This window comes from Budorcas taxicolor, chromosome 10, assembly GCF_023091745.1.
Source record: "Budorcas taxicolor isolate Tak-1 chromosome 10, Takin1.1, whole genome shotgun sequence".
Taxonomy (NCBI): Eukaryota; Metazoa; Chordata; class Mammalia; order Artiodactyla; family Bovidae; genus Budorcas; species Budorcas taxicolor.
In genome coordinates this window covers 77250057-77265757 of record NC_068919.1, presented here as the reverse complement: position 1 = coordinate 77265757, position 15701 = coordinate 77250057, and the positions used below count along the sequence as shown (strand labels likewise).

The 15701-nt window shown below is 40.0% G+C and overlaps 1 protein-coding gene across 3 annotated transcripts in view; it reads right to left on the bottom strand.

Moving 5' to 3' along the window:
* The window catches only part of GPHN (gephyrin), a 547726-nt gene that overhangs the window by 16611 nt on the left and 515414 nt on the right, over positions 1 to 15701 (bottom strand). For all 3 annotated transcript variants that reach the window (XM_052647154.1, XM_052647155.1, XM_052647156.1), the window contains one exon: positions 15076 to 15163. In XM_052647154.1, the coding sequence (XP_052503114.1) occupies positions 15076 to 15163 (88 nt within the window). The remainder of the gene's footprint in view (positions 1 to 15075; positions 15164 to 15701) is intronic.

Below are 15701 nucleotides of genomic sequence, written 5' to 3'. Positions count from 1 at the left end.
TCTAAACAGAACGTTAAGGGAGTTTAATTGCTCCAACTTCATATTCTGTGACTACAAACACAACCAACCTAAGGTTATGATCAACCCAGAGCAATCTGACAAAACCTGGTCTTCGGAAAGGAAAGGCAACAGTGCCTTGTAGTTGGTTTTGTAAATATAAAGAAAAAAATAGCAGTTTAAAAAATTTCTCCAAAGTAATGCAACTTCTGTTACTGAGTTCCCTGCTCACTAATTCAAGAGAGTCTAGTATTCTACTAAAATATTAAATATTTCACAAGTTATGAGACACTTTTTTTAAAAGCTACTTCCTTCTCTCCATCTCTACAGCCTCAGCCAACATCATCTCACCTGAATTACTGAAACACGTCTCTCTGCCAATTCTCCAATTCATTCCCTTGACAGTAGTGAGACAGACAGATCTGATCAAATCACTGTATAACACTTCAATAACTCCATGGTCTCCAGAAATAAGTTTCGTCTTTTAAATGATCATAGCTAGGATTCTTGTATTGATATTTTCTAGCCTTCTTTTGCCAATCATTGCTCTTATCAGGCAATCCATTTCCCACCAGCCCCATTCCTCTTCTTCAATCTCTCTCAACATTCCTACAAGTCAATATTGCTGTCAGTTTTCACATTTTCTTGCCTCAAATAGAAAAGCAGAGACATTGCTTTGTCAACAAAGGTCTGTCTAGTCAAGGCTATGGTTTTTCCAGTAGTCATGTATGGATATGAGACTTGGACTATAAAGAAAGCTGAGCACCGAAGAATTGATGCTTTTGAACTGCGGTGTTGGAGAAGACTCTTGAGAGTCCCTTGGACTGCAAGGAGATCCAACCAGTCCATCCTAAAGGAGATCGGTCCTGGGTATTCACTGGTAGGACTGATGCTGAAGCTGAAACTCCAATACTTTGGCCACCTCATGCGAAGAGCTGACTCATTTGAAAAGACCCTGATGCTGGGAAAGGATGAGGGTAGGAGGAAAAGGGGATGACAGAGGATGAGATAGTTGGATGACATCACCAACTCAATGGACATGGGTCTGGGTGGACTCTGGGAGTTGGTGCATGCCAGGGAGGCCTGGCATGCTGCGGTTCATCCGGTCACGAAGAGTCGGGCACGACTGAGTGACCGAACTGAACTGCCTTAAATCTTTGAAAATATTCTGCTTTTGTCTGGAATACTCTTTCTTTCTGCTCATCTCTCTATTCTCAATCTCAAGTCTCCCCTGAATCCCCAGGGCTGGACAGTAGATTTATTACTGATTCATGATTATTTTTAGACTCTATTATTAGATGAAATAATTTAGAATTTTCTTGACAAACTGATCCATGTAAATACAGGAACAGGAAATGTCCCTCCTCTTAATATCTAGTAATCCTTTTTACCTTAATTTTCTCTGATATCAAGACAGCCAACTAGCTGTTCTTTAACTTTTTTCTCATTTTTTACTTTCAAGTAGCTGTGTCCTTATATTTCAGGTGGGTCTCTTACAAGCATCATACAATTTGTTGTTTTTTAAAATCTAAAATGACAATTTTTAATTGGAGGACTCAGTCCACTTACGCTTAATATAATTACTGCTATATATTTTTAATTTTATCCATTTGTTTTTATTTTTGGCTGTGCTGCATCTCTGTTGCAATGCCTGGGCTCTCTAGTTGTGGTGCATAGGCTGAGTAGTTGCCAGGTGTGGGCTTCGTTCCTCTGCAGCATGTGGAATCTTAGCTCCCCCACCAGGGACTGATCCTACATCCCCTACATTGCACAGCAGATTCTTGACCACTGGACCATCAGGAAGTCCCTCATTACTGCTATATTTGGATTTAAAACTATTGGCCTCCTATTCGTTAGTTATTTGTCACTTCTGTTTTTATTTCCTTTTTTCTCCTTTCATGTCTTCCTTTGATTTACCAAAATTTTTTGTTTTTTAATTTTCTTTCTCTTCTATTTGCCTGTTAGTTACACATTCTCTTATTGGTTGTTTTAGAGATTACAAAATGCATTCTTAACTTACTACAGTCCATCATAATCTGGTATTTTCATCATTTCCCCCAAATGTAAGAACTTTAAAACATGTTAATTCTATTTATTCCTCTTTGCTTTTTGTGCTATTCTGTAGCATATATTTTATATACATTATAAATATGAATGTGTGTATATATATATATATATATAACTATTATATAGACAACATATACTCTATATTTAATATATATTTATACTGGCTGGCGCACTAAGCGTAGGCGGCTGCGACTGGCCGGGGCACTAAGCGTGGCCGAGAGGAGCTACCCCACGTCCGAGGTCAGGGGCAGAAGCGAGAGTGCCAGGCTGCGACGGCGCAGGAACGGCCAAGAGGAGCTACCCAGCGTCCGAGGTCAGGTGTGGCACCCGAGGCCAGGGGCAGCGGCCAGGAGGAGCAACCCCACGCCCAAGAAGCGGTGGCTGCCTGGGCGCAGGAGGGCCTAGAGAGCCATCCCACGTTGAAGGTCAGGAAGGGCGGCGGTGAGGAGACACCCCTCATCCAGGGTAAGGAGCAGCGGCTGCGCTTTGCTGGAGCAACCATGAAGAGATACCCGACGCCCAAGGTAAGAGAAACCCAAGTAAGATGGTGTGTGTGTGTGTTAGTCGCTCAGTCGTGCCGACTCTTTGCGACCCCATGGACTGCAATCCAGCAGGTTCCTCTGTCCATGAGATTTTCCAGGCAAGGATACTGGAGTGGGCTGCTATTTCCTTCTCCAGGGGATCTTCCCAACCCAGGGATCGAACCGGGGTCTCCCGCACTGCAGGCAAATTCTTTACTGACTGAGCTACAAGGGAAGCCCTAGGTAAGATGGTAGGTGTTGCAAGAGGGCATCAGAGGGCAGACACACTGAAACCATACTCACAGAAAACTAGTCAATCTAATCATGCTAGGACCACAGCCTTGTCTAACTCAATGAAACTAAGCTATGCCCGTGGGGTAACCCAAGACGGGTGGGTCATGGTGGAGAGGTCTGAGAGATTGTGGTCCACTGGAGAAGGGAATGGCAAACCACTTCAGTATTCTTGCCTTGAGAACCCCATGAACAGTATGAAAAGGCAACATGATAGGATACTGAAAGAGGAACTCCCCAGGTCAGTAGGTGCCCAATATGCTACTGGAGATCAGAGGAGAAATAACTCTAGAAAGAATGAAGGGATGGAGCCAAAGTGAAAACAATACCCAGCTGTGGATGTGACTGGTGGTAGAAGCAAGGTCCAATGCTGTAAAGAGCAATATTGCATAGGAACCTGGAATGTCAGGTCTATGAATCAAGGCAAATTGGAAGTGGTCAAATAAGAGATGGCAAGAGTGAACATTGACATTCTAGGAATCAGCGAACTAAAATGGACTGGAATGGGTGAATTTAACTCAGATGACCATTATATCTACTACTACGGGCAGGAATCCCTCAGAAGAAATGGAGTAGCCATCGTGGTCAACAAGAGAGTCTGAAATGCAGTACTTGGATGCAATCTCAAAAACGACAGAATGATCTCTGTTCGTCTCCAAGGCAAACCATTCAATATCATGGTAATCCAAGTCTATGCCCCAACCACTAACACTGAAGAAGCTGAAGTTGAACGGTTCTATGAAGACCTACACGACCTTTTAGAACTAACATCCAAAAAAGATGTCCTTTTCATTACAGGGGACTGGAATGCAAAAGTAGGAAGTCAAGAAACACCTGGAGTAACAGGCAAATTTGGCCATGGAATGCAGAATGAAGCAGGGCAAAGACTAATAGAGTTTTTCCAAGAAACTGCAAACACCCTCTTCCAACAAGAGGGTCATAGCAAACACCCTCTTCCAACAACACAAGAGAAGACTCTACACATGGACATCACCAGATGGTCAACACCGAAATCAGACTGATTATATTCTTTGCAGCCAAAGATGGAGAAGCTCTATACAGTCAACAAAAACAAGACCAGGAGCTGACTGTGGCTCAGATCATGAACTCCTTATTGCCAAATTCAGACTTAAATTGAAGAGAGTAGGGAAAACCACTAGACCATTCAGGTATGACCTAAATCAAATCCCTTATGATTATACAGTGGAAGTGAGAAATAGATTTAAGGGCCTAGATCTGATAGATAGAGTGCCTGATGAACTATGGAATGAGGTTCATGACACTGTACAGGAGACAGGGATCAAGACCATATCCATGGAAAAGAAATGCAAAAAAGCAAAATGGCTGTCTGGGGAGGCCTTACAATTAGCTGTGTAAAGAAGAGAAGCGAAAAGTAAAGGAGAAAAGGAAAGATATACCCATCTGAATGCAGAGTTCCAAAGAATAGCAAGAAGAGATAAAGCTTTCCTCAGCGATCAGTGCAAAGAAATAGAGGAAAACAATAGAATGGAAAGACTAGAGATCTCTTCAAGAAAATTAGAGATACCAAGGGAACATTTCATGCAAAGATGGGCTCAGTAAAGGACAGAAATGGTATGGAACTAACAGAAGCAGAAGATACTAAGAAGAGGTGGCAAGAAATGTACAAAAAAGAGCTTCACGACCCGGATAATCACGATGGTGTGATTACTCACCTAGAGCCAGACATCCTGGAATGTGAAGTCAAGTGGGCCTTAGAAAGCATCACTACGAACAAAGCTAGTGGAGGTGATGGAATTCCAGTTGAGCTGTTTCAAATCCTGAAAGATGATGCTGTGAAAGTGCTGCACTCAATATGCCAGCAAATTTGGAAAACTCAGCAGTGGCCACAGGCCTGGAAAAGGTCAGTTTTCATTCCAATCCCAAAGAAAGGCAATGCCAAAGAATGCTCAAACTACCGCACAATTGCACTCATCTCACACGCGAGTAAAGTAATGCTCAAAATTCTCCAAGCCAGGCTTCAGCAATATGTGAACCGTGAACTTCCTGATGTTCAAGCTGGTTTTAGAAAAGGCAGAGGAACCAGAGATCAAATTCCAACATCTTCTGGATCATGGAAAAAGCAAGAGAGTTCCAGAAAAACATCTACTTCTGCTTTATTGACTATGCCAAAGCCTTTGACTGTGTGGATCACAATAAACTGTGGAAAATTCTGAAAGAGATGGGCATACCAGACCACCTGACCTGCCTCCTGAGAAATCTGTATGCAGGTCAGGAAGCAACAGTTAGAACTGGACATGGAACAACAGACTGGTTCCAAATAGGAAAATGAGTATGTCAAGACTGTCACCCTGCTTATTTAACTTCTATGCAGGGTACATCATGAGAAACACTGGACTGGAATAAACACAAGCTGGAATCAAGATTGCCGGGAGAAATATCAATAACCTCAGATACGCAGATGACACCACCCTTATGGCAGAAAGTGAAGAGGAACTAAAGAGCCTCTTGATGAAAGTGAAAGAGGAGAGTGAAAAAGTTGGCTTAAAGCTCAACGTTTAGAAAATGAAGATCATGGCATCTGGTCCCATCACTTCATGGGAAATAGATGGGGAAACAGTGGAAACAGTGTCAGACTTTATTTTTCTGGGCTCCAAAATCACTGCAGATGGTGACTACAGCCATGAAATTAAAAGAAGCTTACTCCTTGGAAGAAAAGTTATGACCAACCCAGATAGCATATTCAAAAGCAGAGACATTACTTTGCCGACTAAGGTCCGTCTAGTCAAGGCTATGGTTTTTCCAGTAGCCATGTATGGATGTGAGAGTTGGACTGTGAAGAAGGCTGAGCGCCGAAGAATTGATGCTTTTGAACTGTGGTGTTGGAGAAGACTCTTGAGAGTCCCTTGGACTGCAAGGAGATCCAACCAGTCCATTCTGAAGATCAGCCCTGGGATTTCTTTGGAAGGAATGATGCTAAAGCTGAAACTCCAGTACTTTGGCCACCTCATGTGAAGAGTTGACTCATTGGAAAAGACTCTAATGCTGGGAGGGATTGGGGGCAGGAGAAGACGGGGACGACAGAGGATGAGATGGCTGGATGGCATCACTGACTTGATGGACATGAGTCTGAGCGAACTCCGGGAGTTGGTGATGGACAGGGAGGCCTGGCGTGCTGCGATTCATGGAGTCGCAAAGAGCCAGACATGACTGAGTGACTGAACTGAACTGAACTGAAACCTCAATGACATTATTTCATATAATAAACAATTCATTCACATTTACCTACATATTAACCCTTTCCTTTGTCCTCTAGTCCTTTCTAGCATTTTCATGCTTCCATAATCTTTCTTTCACATAGCTTTCATAGTTGTTCTTGGTGGGAGAGTTGGTCCAAATAAGCCACTCCATCATAGTAAAGGCAGAAATCTCCAGGCCTTTCTTTTATGCTCTTATAGTACCAAGTCTTCTTGACACCACACACTTAGGTACTATGGCAACTGCCTGATAATTATCTGTATTCTTTACTGTACTATATAGTTTGTGAGAACAGGGACCCTGTAAATATATTTATAATGAGTCCATAGTGACACACACATGCCTTTCATTCATCCATTTGTTAGTTCAACAAATATTTCTGAGTGCCCACCATGTATCTATTTCTGCTTTATTGACTATGCCAAAGCCTTTGACTGTGGATTACAATAAACTGGAAAATTCTGAAAGAGATGGGCATACCAGACCACCTAACCTGCCTCTTGAGAAACCTATATGCAGGTCAGGAAGCATCAGTTAGAACTGGACATGGAACAACAGTGGTTCCAAATAGGAAAAGGAGTACGTCAAGGCTGTATACTGTCACCCTGCTTATTTAACTTCTATGCAGAGTTACATCATGAGAAACGCTGGGCTGGAAGAAGCACAAGCTGGAATCAAGATTGCTGGGAGAAATATCAATAACCTCAGATATGTAGATGACACCACCCTTATGGCAGAAAGTGAGGAAGAACTAAAGAGCCTCTTGATGAAAGTGAAAGAGGAGAGTGAAAAAGTTGGCTTAAAGTTCAACATTCAGAAAACTAAGATCATGGCATCTGGTCCCATCACTTCGTGGCATATACACGGGGAAACAGTAGGAACAGTGGCTGACTTTATTTTTCTGGGCTCCAAAATCACTGCAGATGGTGATTACAGCCACAAAATTAAAAGATGCTTACTCCTTGGAAGGAAAGTTATGACCAACCTAGACAGCAAATTCAAAAGCAGAGACATTACTTTTCCTACAAAGGTCCATCTAGTCAAGGCTATGGTTTTTCCAGTGGTCATGTATGGATGTGAGAGTTGGACTGTGAAGAAAGCTGAGTGCCGAAGAATTGATGCTTTTGAACTGTGGTGCTGGAGAAGACTCTCCAGAGTCCCTTGGACTGCAAGGAGATCTAACCAGTCCATCCTAAAGGAGATCTGTCCTGGGTGTTCATTGGAAGGACTGATGTTGAAACTGAAACTCCAGTACTTTGGCCACCTGATGCAGAGAGCTGACTCATTTGAAAAGATCCTGATTCTGGGAAAGATTGAGGGCAGGAGGAGAAGGGGATGACAGAGGATGAGATGGTTGGATGGCATCATCGACTTGGTGGACATGGGTTTGGGTGGACTCTGGGAGTTGGTGATGGACAGGGAGGCCTGGCGTGCTGTGGTTCATGGGGTCGCAAAGAGTCGGACATAACTGAGTGACTGAACTGAACTGAACTATGTATCAGGAATTCTATTTGTGTTAGAGACTCACTAGTAAACCAGACAGACAAGGTCCCTGGCACAAAGATGTCCTGTTATAGTTTACTGGTGGGTGAGACAGCCTAAAATAAGCAAACCAGTGTGGAATATACTCTGAAGGAAAAAAGCAGATGCTAGGATAGAGAACAACGGTGTGAAGTGGAGAATAAGGAAACACTGCTTTAAAACAGGTGGTGAGGATGAGGAGGATTCAGTCATGTGAGGTGCGGAGGGACAAGAATTCCAGGCAGAGAAAAGTATATACAAAAGCTTCTAGAGCAGTAAAGAGTGTGTCTAAAACTGAAAAGACAATGGAAGGTAGTAAATGAGCAGGGGAAAGGCATAAGGGAAGGTGAAGAGACAGGCAGAGGCCATTCATGCAGGGCTCTCTAAGGATAATGATACAGAGTTTGGAAAGCGTATACACTCATTACATATTTGTTAGATGAATGAAAGTATTTTATTTTTCTTGAAAAAAATCATCTTTGTTGTAAAAAATGCCCCTTTTCAATTCTTTTTTTTTTTTCTTTAGTCCCCCACCCCTCAATTCTTTTTTGGACATGAAGAAATGCTTCATGTTTCTTGTGACAGAAAGCTTGTACCAGATGTAGCAATAAAGGCTGAGAATCATCATTGCTCTTGTTTTTTCTATCTCCAGAAACAGCAAGGATCTCTGATGTTCTGAGAACTAGATCCAGATATGAAGAAGAAACATGAATCAATGAAAGAGACTGGTCTTTCATTCAATTTAAGCAAGAAAAAACAATGTCAGAAAAATTGTGAACAACTTTGAAATGGGTAAAAAAGATTATCTGATGTCCAAATAACCTTCTGGGTTATCTGTGCCTTTCGCTATCTTTGAGCTATTCTACAAAAATTAATCTGCAGAAAAATAATAGTGAACATGATTAGTATCCAAAGAAATAAAAATCAATTCTGTCAGTAGAGTTGTAATTGACTATTCTCCTCCAGATATAGAGCAATTTTACATCTATTAGAAAACTGATTTCAGCATTTTGGACCACCTATCTGTGTCTGTGTTTTTTGAATTCTTAGAACCAGTTGTAATATCTTACTAGTTCCTTCACTAATTAGTGAGTTAAATAAAATCTTTGACACGTTAATTTTATAAAATAAAATATATGAGATTCATGATTTTATCTTTCGATTCTGAAGGCTCCACAGAGACGCCATATTGATTTATCTGACAAAGCCAAGTAAAGTCGATTGTCAGAAAAGTGTTACTTTATGGGTGGTTTAAACCTGGATACATTTTTCCTTGGTTTCTACAGTGAATGCCAAGCAGCAATGAAACTTGAAAACTGCTAAATGTTGGTTTCTCTATTTTTGCCTCCTCTATTAATTTTGGCTCTATTTCTGTTTCTGTGCATGGCCATTAAGGTAATCCCTTTGTAGCAGCAGTGATTGAGAATTTGGTTTTATGATCTCACCATTTGGTGACTCCTATAAATGGATGATTGAAATCTATTCTCTGTTGGGTAAGAGAAGACAGAGAATCTGGTCTGTTGGTTTTGTGAGTTTATTTGTCTTAATGTCATTTTGAACCAAAATCAATGAAGAATTTTTCCTTCCTCTGGGAAGGAAAACAGTTCTTTATTTGTAGACTGAGTAGTTTTTTGTTTGTTTCTGTGTTTACTCTTCCTGTGTCATTGAAATTGTAGAGATGAAGCTATATATTCTTTATGTGGTTGTGTGACTATGTGTCTGATCCAGAAAGCCATTTATCTTGCTTTGAGAGTGTGAAATGTTTTCCTACTTCTGGAGGATATTCATAAACTATATGACCATAAGACCACCATCCAGAGTGGGCCTTTCTCAGGGCACACTGCAGATTCAGGGTGTCCCCTACTCTGTCTCTGCCCCTGGTGGGAGCAACACAAAAGCCTCTCATTCCCAACTCTGGTTTCACCAGGACTTGGAGAGAAGAGTCCTGACCACAGGCCCACAATAAACTTTGCTTTGCCAATACACCAAAATACTTCTATTGTCTCTTAAATTAAAGGTGCTCTATTCTGACTGATTTACAGAGATTAAGTACTTACATAAATTGAATATTCCTAAAATTCACAGATAGTAAGAAAATTTATCTTATAATATTTTAAATATGCTATGCTAAAAAAATATTCTTCTTACAATTTCAAGAATCAAAGTTCACACAGTTAAGGTAAATCTTTGGGAAATGAGACTAGCTTATTATTTTGGTTAATAAGTAAATCCAGCCATGCTCTTTATCTTATTTATCAGTGTTAAGTAGGCAAATGCATTTTATTTTGCCCGGGTTTGTTGTTTTCCTAAATTATATAGATTAATTCATCAAAGAAGCTAATACTATTTTTATATAATACTTAAGATTGTAAAAAATCTAAAATTGGGTTCAATGAAATTGAATCATTATTCTGACAAACTTTTAATTTCAATAGTAATTATGTTTGTAGATCACTGTTTACTAAACATAACTTTAAGCTAATGTACTTTGCCTATTATTTTGATATGTCATAGGGAGGATATACCTTTGGGTTGTGTTAATGAATATGTTTTCATTTTTGCTCCATTAAGAAGGTAAAAATGGGGATGTGTCTACTCTACAAAGCTGTATTCTGTGTGTATATGAACTTAGCTAGTCTGCTAAAATGCTTACATATGAGTTGTCAGTTATCTATGTCCCCTAGTTTTCACTATGAGATAGACATTAGTTATTTTCTTAAATATTGGAGTAATAATGACAGACAAGTATAATTATACGTGTTTCATTTAAAAAAATTAAAGACATACAATATTCAAAACATTTGGTCTCAGGACCCTTTATATTCTCTTAAATTAAAATCCATTAAGGATCCTTGAGCTTTTATTTATGTGGCTTATGTCTACCAATGTTTACTGTGTTAGAAATTAAAACTAAGAAGTTAAAAGTATTTACTTGTTGGTTCATCTGGAAATAGCAATGATGAACTACTTCACGTTAATGTAAGTAATTTATTGTTTATGCATTTTATAATTAAAAACTCTCTTTAATGTTCAGCTTAAGAGAAGTCAGGTAGATTCTCTTATTTGCTTCAGTATTCAGTCTGATGAGATCATACATCTTCCAACATTGGAAAACTTGCTATTCACTCATGAGAGAAGGAAAATAAAAAAGTCAGATAAAGACTTAGTTTTATTATGAGGATAGTTTTAACCTTGCAGACCTGCTTAAAGAATCTCAGGGACACTCTTGGATCTGCGGACCACTCTTAGTTCTAAAGTAAAGTGTCAGGTTGTTCCAAAACATTTTAAAAAAGCATAATAAAGGATAAAACTCTGAAAGTGACTTTGATTTGCCTTGGTTTATAATACCTATGTTTGAAATGAAGCTGATATATATATTAAAATTTTAGTAAGTTCACTCAGTTTTGATGAGCTTACTTCTTGGGTTTACTGACCAATGCTTTCCCTATGATATGTAGTGTTTTCTTTTTGTGTAATCTGCCTTTTTGTGCTTTTTGTTTACTTTATTTTGTCTTTGATTATTTAAGGAAATAAAAAAGCATAGCAAGCAGGTTCTCTATGTTTATTTTCAAATATTTTATTGTTGCTTTGAAAAATTAGGTAACCAAGAACTGTTTCTTAGATATCCATGATCTTAATCAAGGGCTCATTTTATTTGGACAACTCTTTTGATTTTGCCTTCTAAAGATCAGACCAAAATATAGAAAAAAAAAATTGCAGAATACTTTTTAAGCCTAAAACTATGTTTGAAATTTCCTAGAGGGCTCCTAGAAAGTCATGAAGGTTTGTTCTTTTATCTTATAAAAAGAGACATTAGATATAGGTTTGTTTGATGTTACCAGTATAAGAATTTCATGGAAAGGAAGTTACTGTTACATCTGAGAAGAGAGGCTCACTGTGTGTTAGGTTAGATTCAGGCAGGTAAAATGTCATTAATATAATACTTCAGAAATTATATGCTTTATGGGAAGTGTCTGTCTGGAGATTTGACAATGCTTATACTGTCAATGATGTGTTTTCACCTTCAGGGAAAACACTGACCAAAATTTTTTATGAAATTGTTACATACTGTATCCAAATACAGAGTCTTACTTTAATATCTTTTAATATCTATTTCCTAAGGAAAGTTCCTGTTTCACTTTGATGCTGGCATAAAGGCACTGCTGTAAGCTATAGTAAATAGTCTGTGTCTAAACAAAGACAGATCCAGAGCACTAGGAAAAAGGACCTTCATAGGAATTTTGAACAATTGATGCTTCAAAGAATAGTCTCTAAGGTATAGACCTCTGAGGTGATACAGCTTAGGTCACTTTTATACAGTACCAGTGGACTGAGTCAGGAAACCCAGGACTCTCTGGAATGGAAGCAGAAGGTGTTAAGAAAGCAGACTGCTAAGCCAAGATCTTGCAGAACAAGAAACATAGGAATAAATGAAATAAGGGAGATAAAAGAATATTTTAACAAATTGTTTGTTTGGAATACTGTTGATTAGTTTTAATATTCTACTGCTATATGGCTCTAGGAGCCATACTCAAGGTGACCTATATGATTAATTCACACCTTTCGTGCTAAATAATCAGGGCAAACCTATGAGACCAGCCCTCTTTTCTGATCATGTGAGGTGAGGGAGACACTGTTATGAAGAACTCAAAGTGAAAGTCACTCAGTCATGTCCGATTCTTTGCGACCCCATGGACAATATAGTCCATGGAATTCTCCAGGCCAGAATACTGGAGTGGGCAGCCTTTCCCTTCTCCAGGGGATCTTCCCAACCCAGGGATTGAACCCAGATCTCCCACCTTGCAGGCGGATTCTTTACCAGATGAGCCACAAGGGAAGCCCTAGGAAGAATTAAGAGACTTTGAAATAAGAAGAAACAATTACTGGGTGTTCAATCTAGGGTACCCTTAATGGTTATCTATACCTTTCATCATGGCATCTGGTCCCATCAGTTCTTCGGAAATAGATGGGGAAACAGTGGAAACAGTGTCAGACTTTATTTTTTGGGCTCCAAAATCACTGAAGATGGTGATTGCAGCCATGAAATTAAAAGATGCTTACTCCTTGCAAGAAAAGTTATGACCAACCTAGATAGCATATTCAAAAGCAGAGACTTTACTCTGCCAGCAAAGGTCCATTTAGTCAAGGCTATGGTTTTTCCAGTGGTCATGTATGGATGTGAGAGTTGGACTGTGAAGAAAGCTGAGCGCCGAAGAATTGATGCTTTTGAACTGTGGTGCTGGAGAAGACTCTTGAGAGTCCCTTGGACTGCAAGGAGATCCAACCAGTCCATTCTAAAGGAGATCAGTACTGGGTGTTCTTTGGAAGGAATGATGCTAAAGGTGAAACTCCAGTACTTTGGCCACCTCATGCGAAGAGTTGACTCATTGGAAAAGACTCTGATGCTGAGAGGGATTGGGGGCAGGAGAAGTGGACGATAGAGGAGATGGCTGGATGGCATCACCTACTCGATGGGGGTGAGTTTGAGTGAACTCCGGGAGATGGTGATGGACAGGGAGGCCTGGCGTGCTGCAATTCATGGGGTCGCAGAGAGTTGGACATGACTGAGTGACTGAACTGAACTGAACTGAACTGATACCTTTCATTGTCTTTGAGCTATTTTACAATTCTGTAGGTGGTGGAGAATTTATAGTAATGCATATTTCCTTAGTTTTTAGGGCAAAAAGCAGATACATAAAAAATGAAAACTTTTTGAAAAGGCTTTCTGGAGGAAGAGGTGGGGCTGAGGAGAGATTTTAAAGGAAGCAACTGTGAAGAGTCATTTCTCCTTGGCTGAGAAGAGGTTCGAGGTCTGTGGGTCCCACATGCGGCAGGGGCCCCTTCCCTCTGCTCTAAGGCTTCCAGCCTCCCCCTTGATCTCAGTGCTATTAGTATGGTCCCCAAACAGCAAAGACCTGAGATATACAGTAACATGACAAGGACACTCTAGATGTATGCTGTGAAGACTGGTGACCAGATGTGTATCTCCCTTGATGTCCTGCTGCCTCTCAAGCCCCTGCCCATTCTTTGGTATAATTCCTGGAGGCAATTAATTTTGTAGTGGCTTAAGTAAATTTCCTGCCAATTGCATAGTATCGATGCTCACAGCAGAATTTAAGTTTAAACAAGTAAATAAATTTCGTGCATACCTGAGTTTCTGTACTTAAAATTCATGTCTGCTACATAATGCTTCTGGATCTTTCTTTGACTTACTTTCCTGTGTTTTCAGTGACTGATTTTCAGACTCAGCCCTTGGGTAAAACAGATGTTCTCTCTCTTATACTTTTCTTTCTTTCTGCTACTGAAGTACACGGGAATTCTTTTGAGGACTAGAATTTGCAGGCTGGCAGGAGTTTGCTGCATTGATACTTTATCTCTTTCTTCCTGGTTCTTCTCTCATCTCATTCCCCCCTCGAGGAGGTAGGAAGGACAATTATTAGCTCCTGGTGGCTCAGATGGTAAATAGTTAGCCTCCAATGCAGGAGCCCTGGGTTCAAATCCCAGGTCAGGAAGATCCCCTGGAGGAATGGCAATCCACTCTAATATTCTTGCCTAGAGAATTCCACAGACAGAGGAGCCTGGCAAGCTACAGTCCATAGGGTCACAAAGATTCAGGCATGACTGATAACACTATGGAATACTCTGGGATGCCAAGTTCTTAAAATAGCCTGCTTAGTAAATTAAAGGATTATTGTAAGTATCTTACTACACAGAGAGTAAAATAAAGAAAACCAATATGCTTTACTATATTGGCTGTTTACCTGTGAGCAAATCCCTAGGATAAATGACATCTTTGTTAGCACTAATAAAAAAGGTTAAGATTGAGTGTTCTGTTCTTACCATAACTGAGCCATAACTGCCAAGCCTATGTTAATTACAAGCTTGCTGCCTCTTCAGAAGTCCTGGAAAAACAAACTTTCCGTCTGCCAAATGGTTACTGTCCCATTATTAAGTTCATTAGCAACCAAGAAAACTTTTACATGAAACACTCTAGAAATAATAAATATAACACTTAAGTACTCTTAACCTCAGGATCTGCTCTTATGATGCTCACAGCCCCTCAGGTAGCTTGATGGTAATGCAAAGTATTTTTTTACAGCTTTGCGACAATGCAGGCCTCAGCCCCTAGGTTTTGTGATCTTGGGAGAAAATGGCAGCAATCTGCTCAAGACCTCTAGGAGACTTTGAGGGAAGACTATCCCAGCAATCTGTCTGCTGTGTGGAGAATACTTATTAATATCTATACTTTAACACCTTCACTGCTGGATTTAATTTGAGATGGTAAGCTGTCTGACCTATTGTACTGTATCCCTTTTAGAATGCTCAGGAATTTCTGAACCCCTGTGGATTTCCAGCTTCGTGGGGGTCTCGTTATGGATACAAGATGTCTACCAGACCACTGTTAATCAATCTTGTTTCAAGAACCCCATTTTTTTCATACCTTTTCACCCATGGACACACCCCCTGATGTGATGATGACATCAGCACGACTGATACCCTCATTCAAGGCATTGAGTAAGTCATCTGGGCTGGAAAAAAAAAAAGACAAAGAAATTAACACACAAGGAAAGATTCTTATATATAGTGCCTGCTGAAAACTAAACCGCCTATTCAGTGAGTAGGCATTAACGTGAGCACAGCACCAAATTCTGTATGAAGTGGGAATCAAAAAGGTCTCTATGCAGTAGGAGCATAACTTGTGAAGAAAGAAACTTGTAAGTGCAGAAGTAGTGGTTACTGGTATTTTCATGGGCTTTTTGCTCTATATAACAAGGCGGTATAAAGAGGGGACACAGTAAAGTGTAAGTAGGCTGTCTCACCCTCCCAGTTTGCCTAGGAATATCCCGGACTTGGTTTCATGTAACATGAAAATTACATGTTCTAGGAAATTTCAGGCATACCTGGAAAATTGATCACTCTAGGTGCTAGAGACTTAGGACCCTTTAGAGGGAATATGACTTAATTTGGTTAGGTCTTAAGGAATGGGCTGATTTTTAAGTACAGCATCATTTTGCATTTTATCCAGGAGTGACAGAGGTAAGAAAAGAAACCTGAGATCGACCCAAG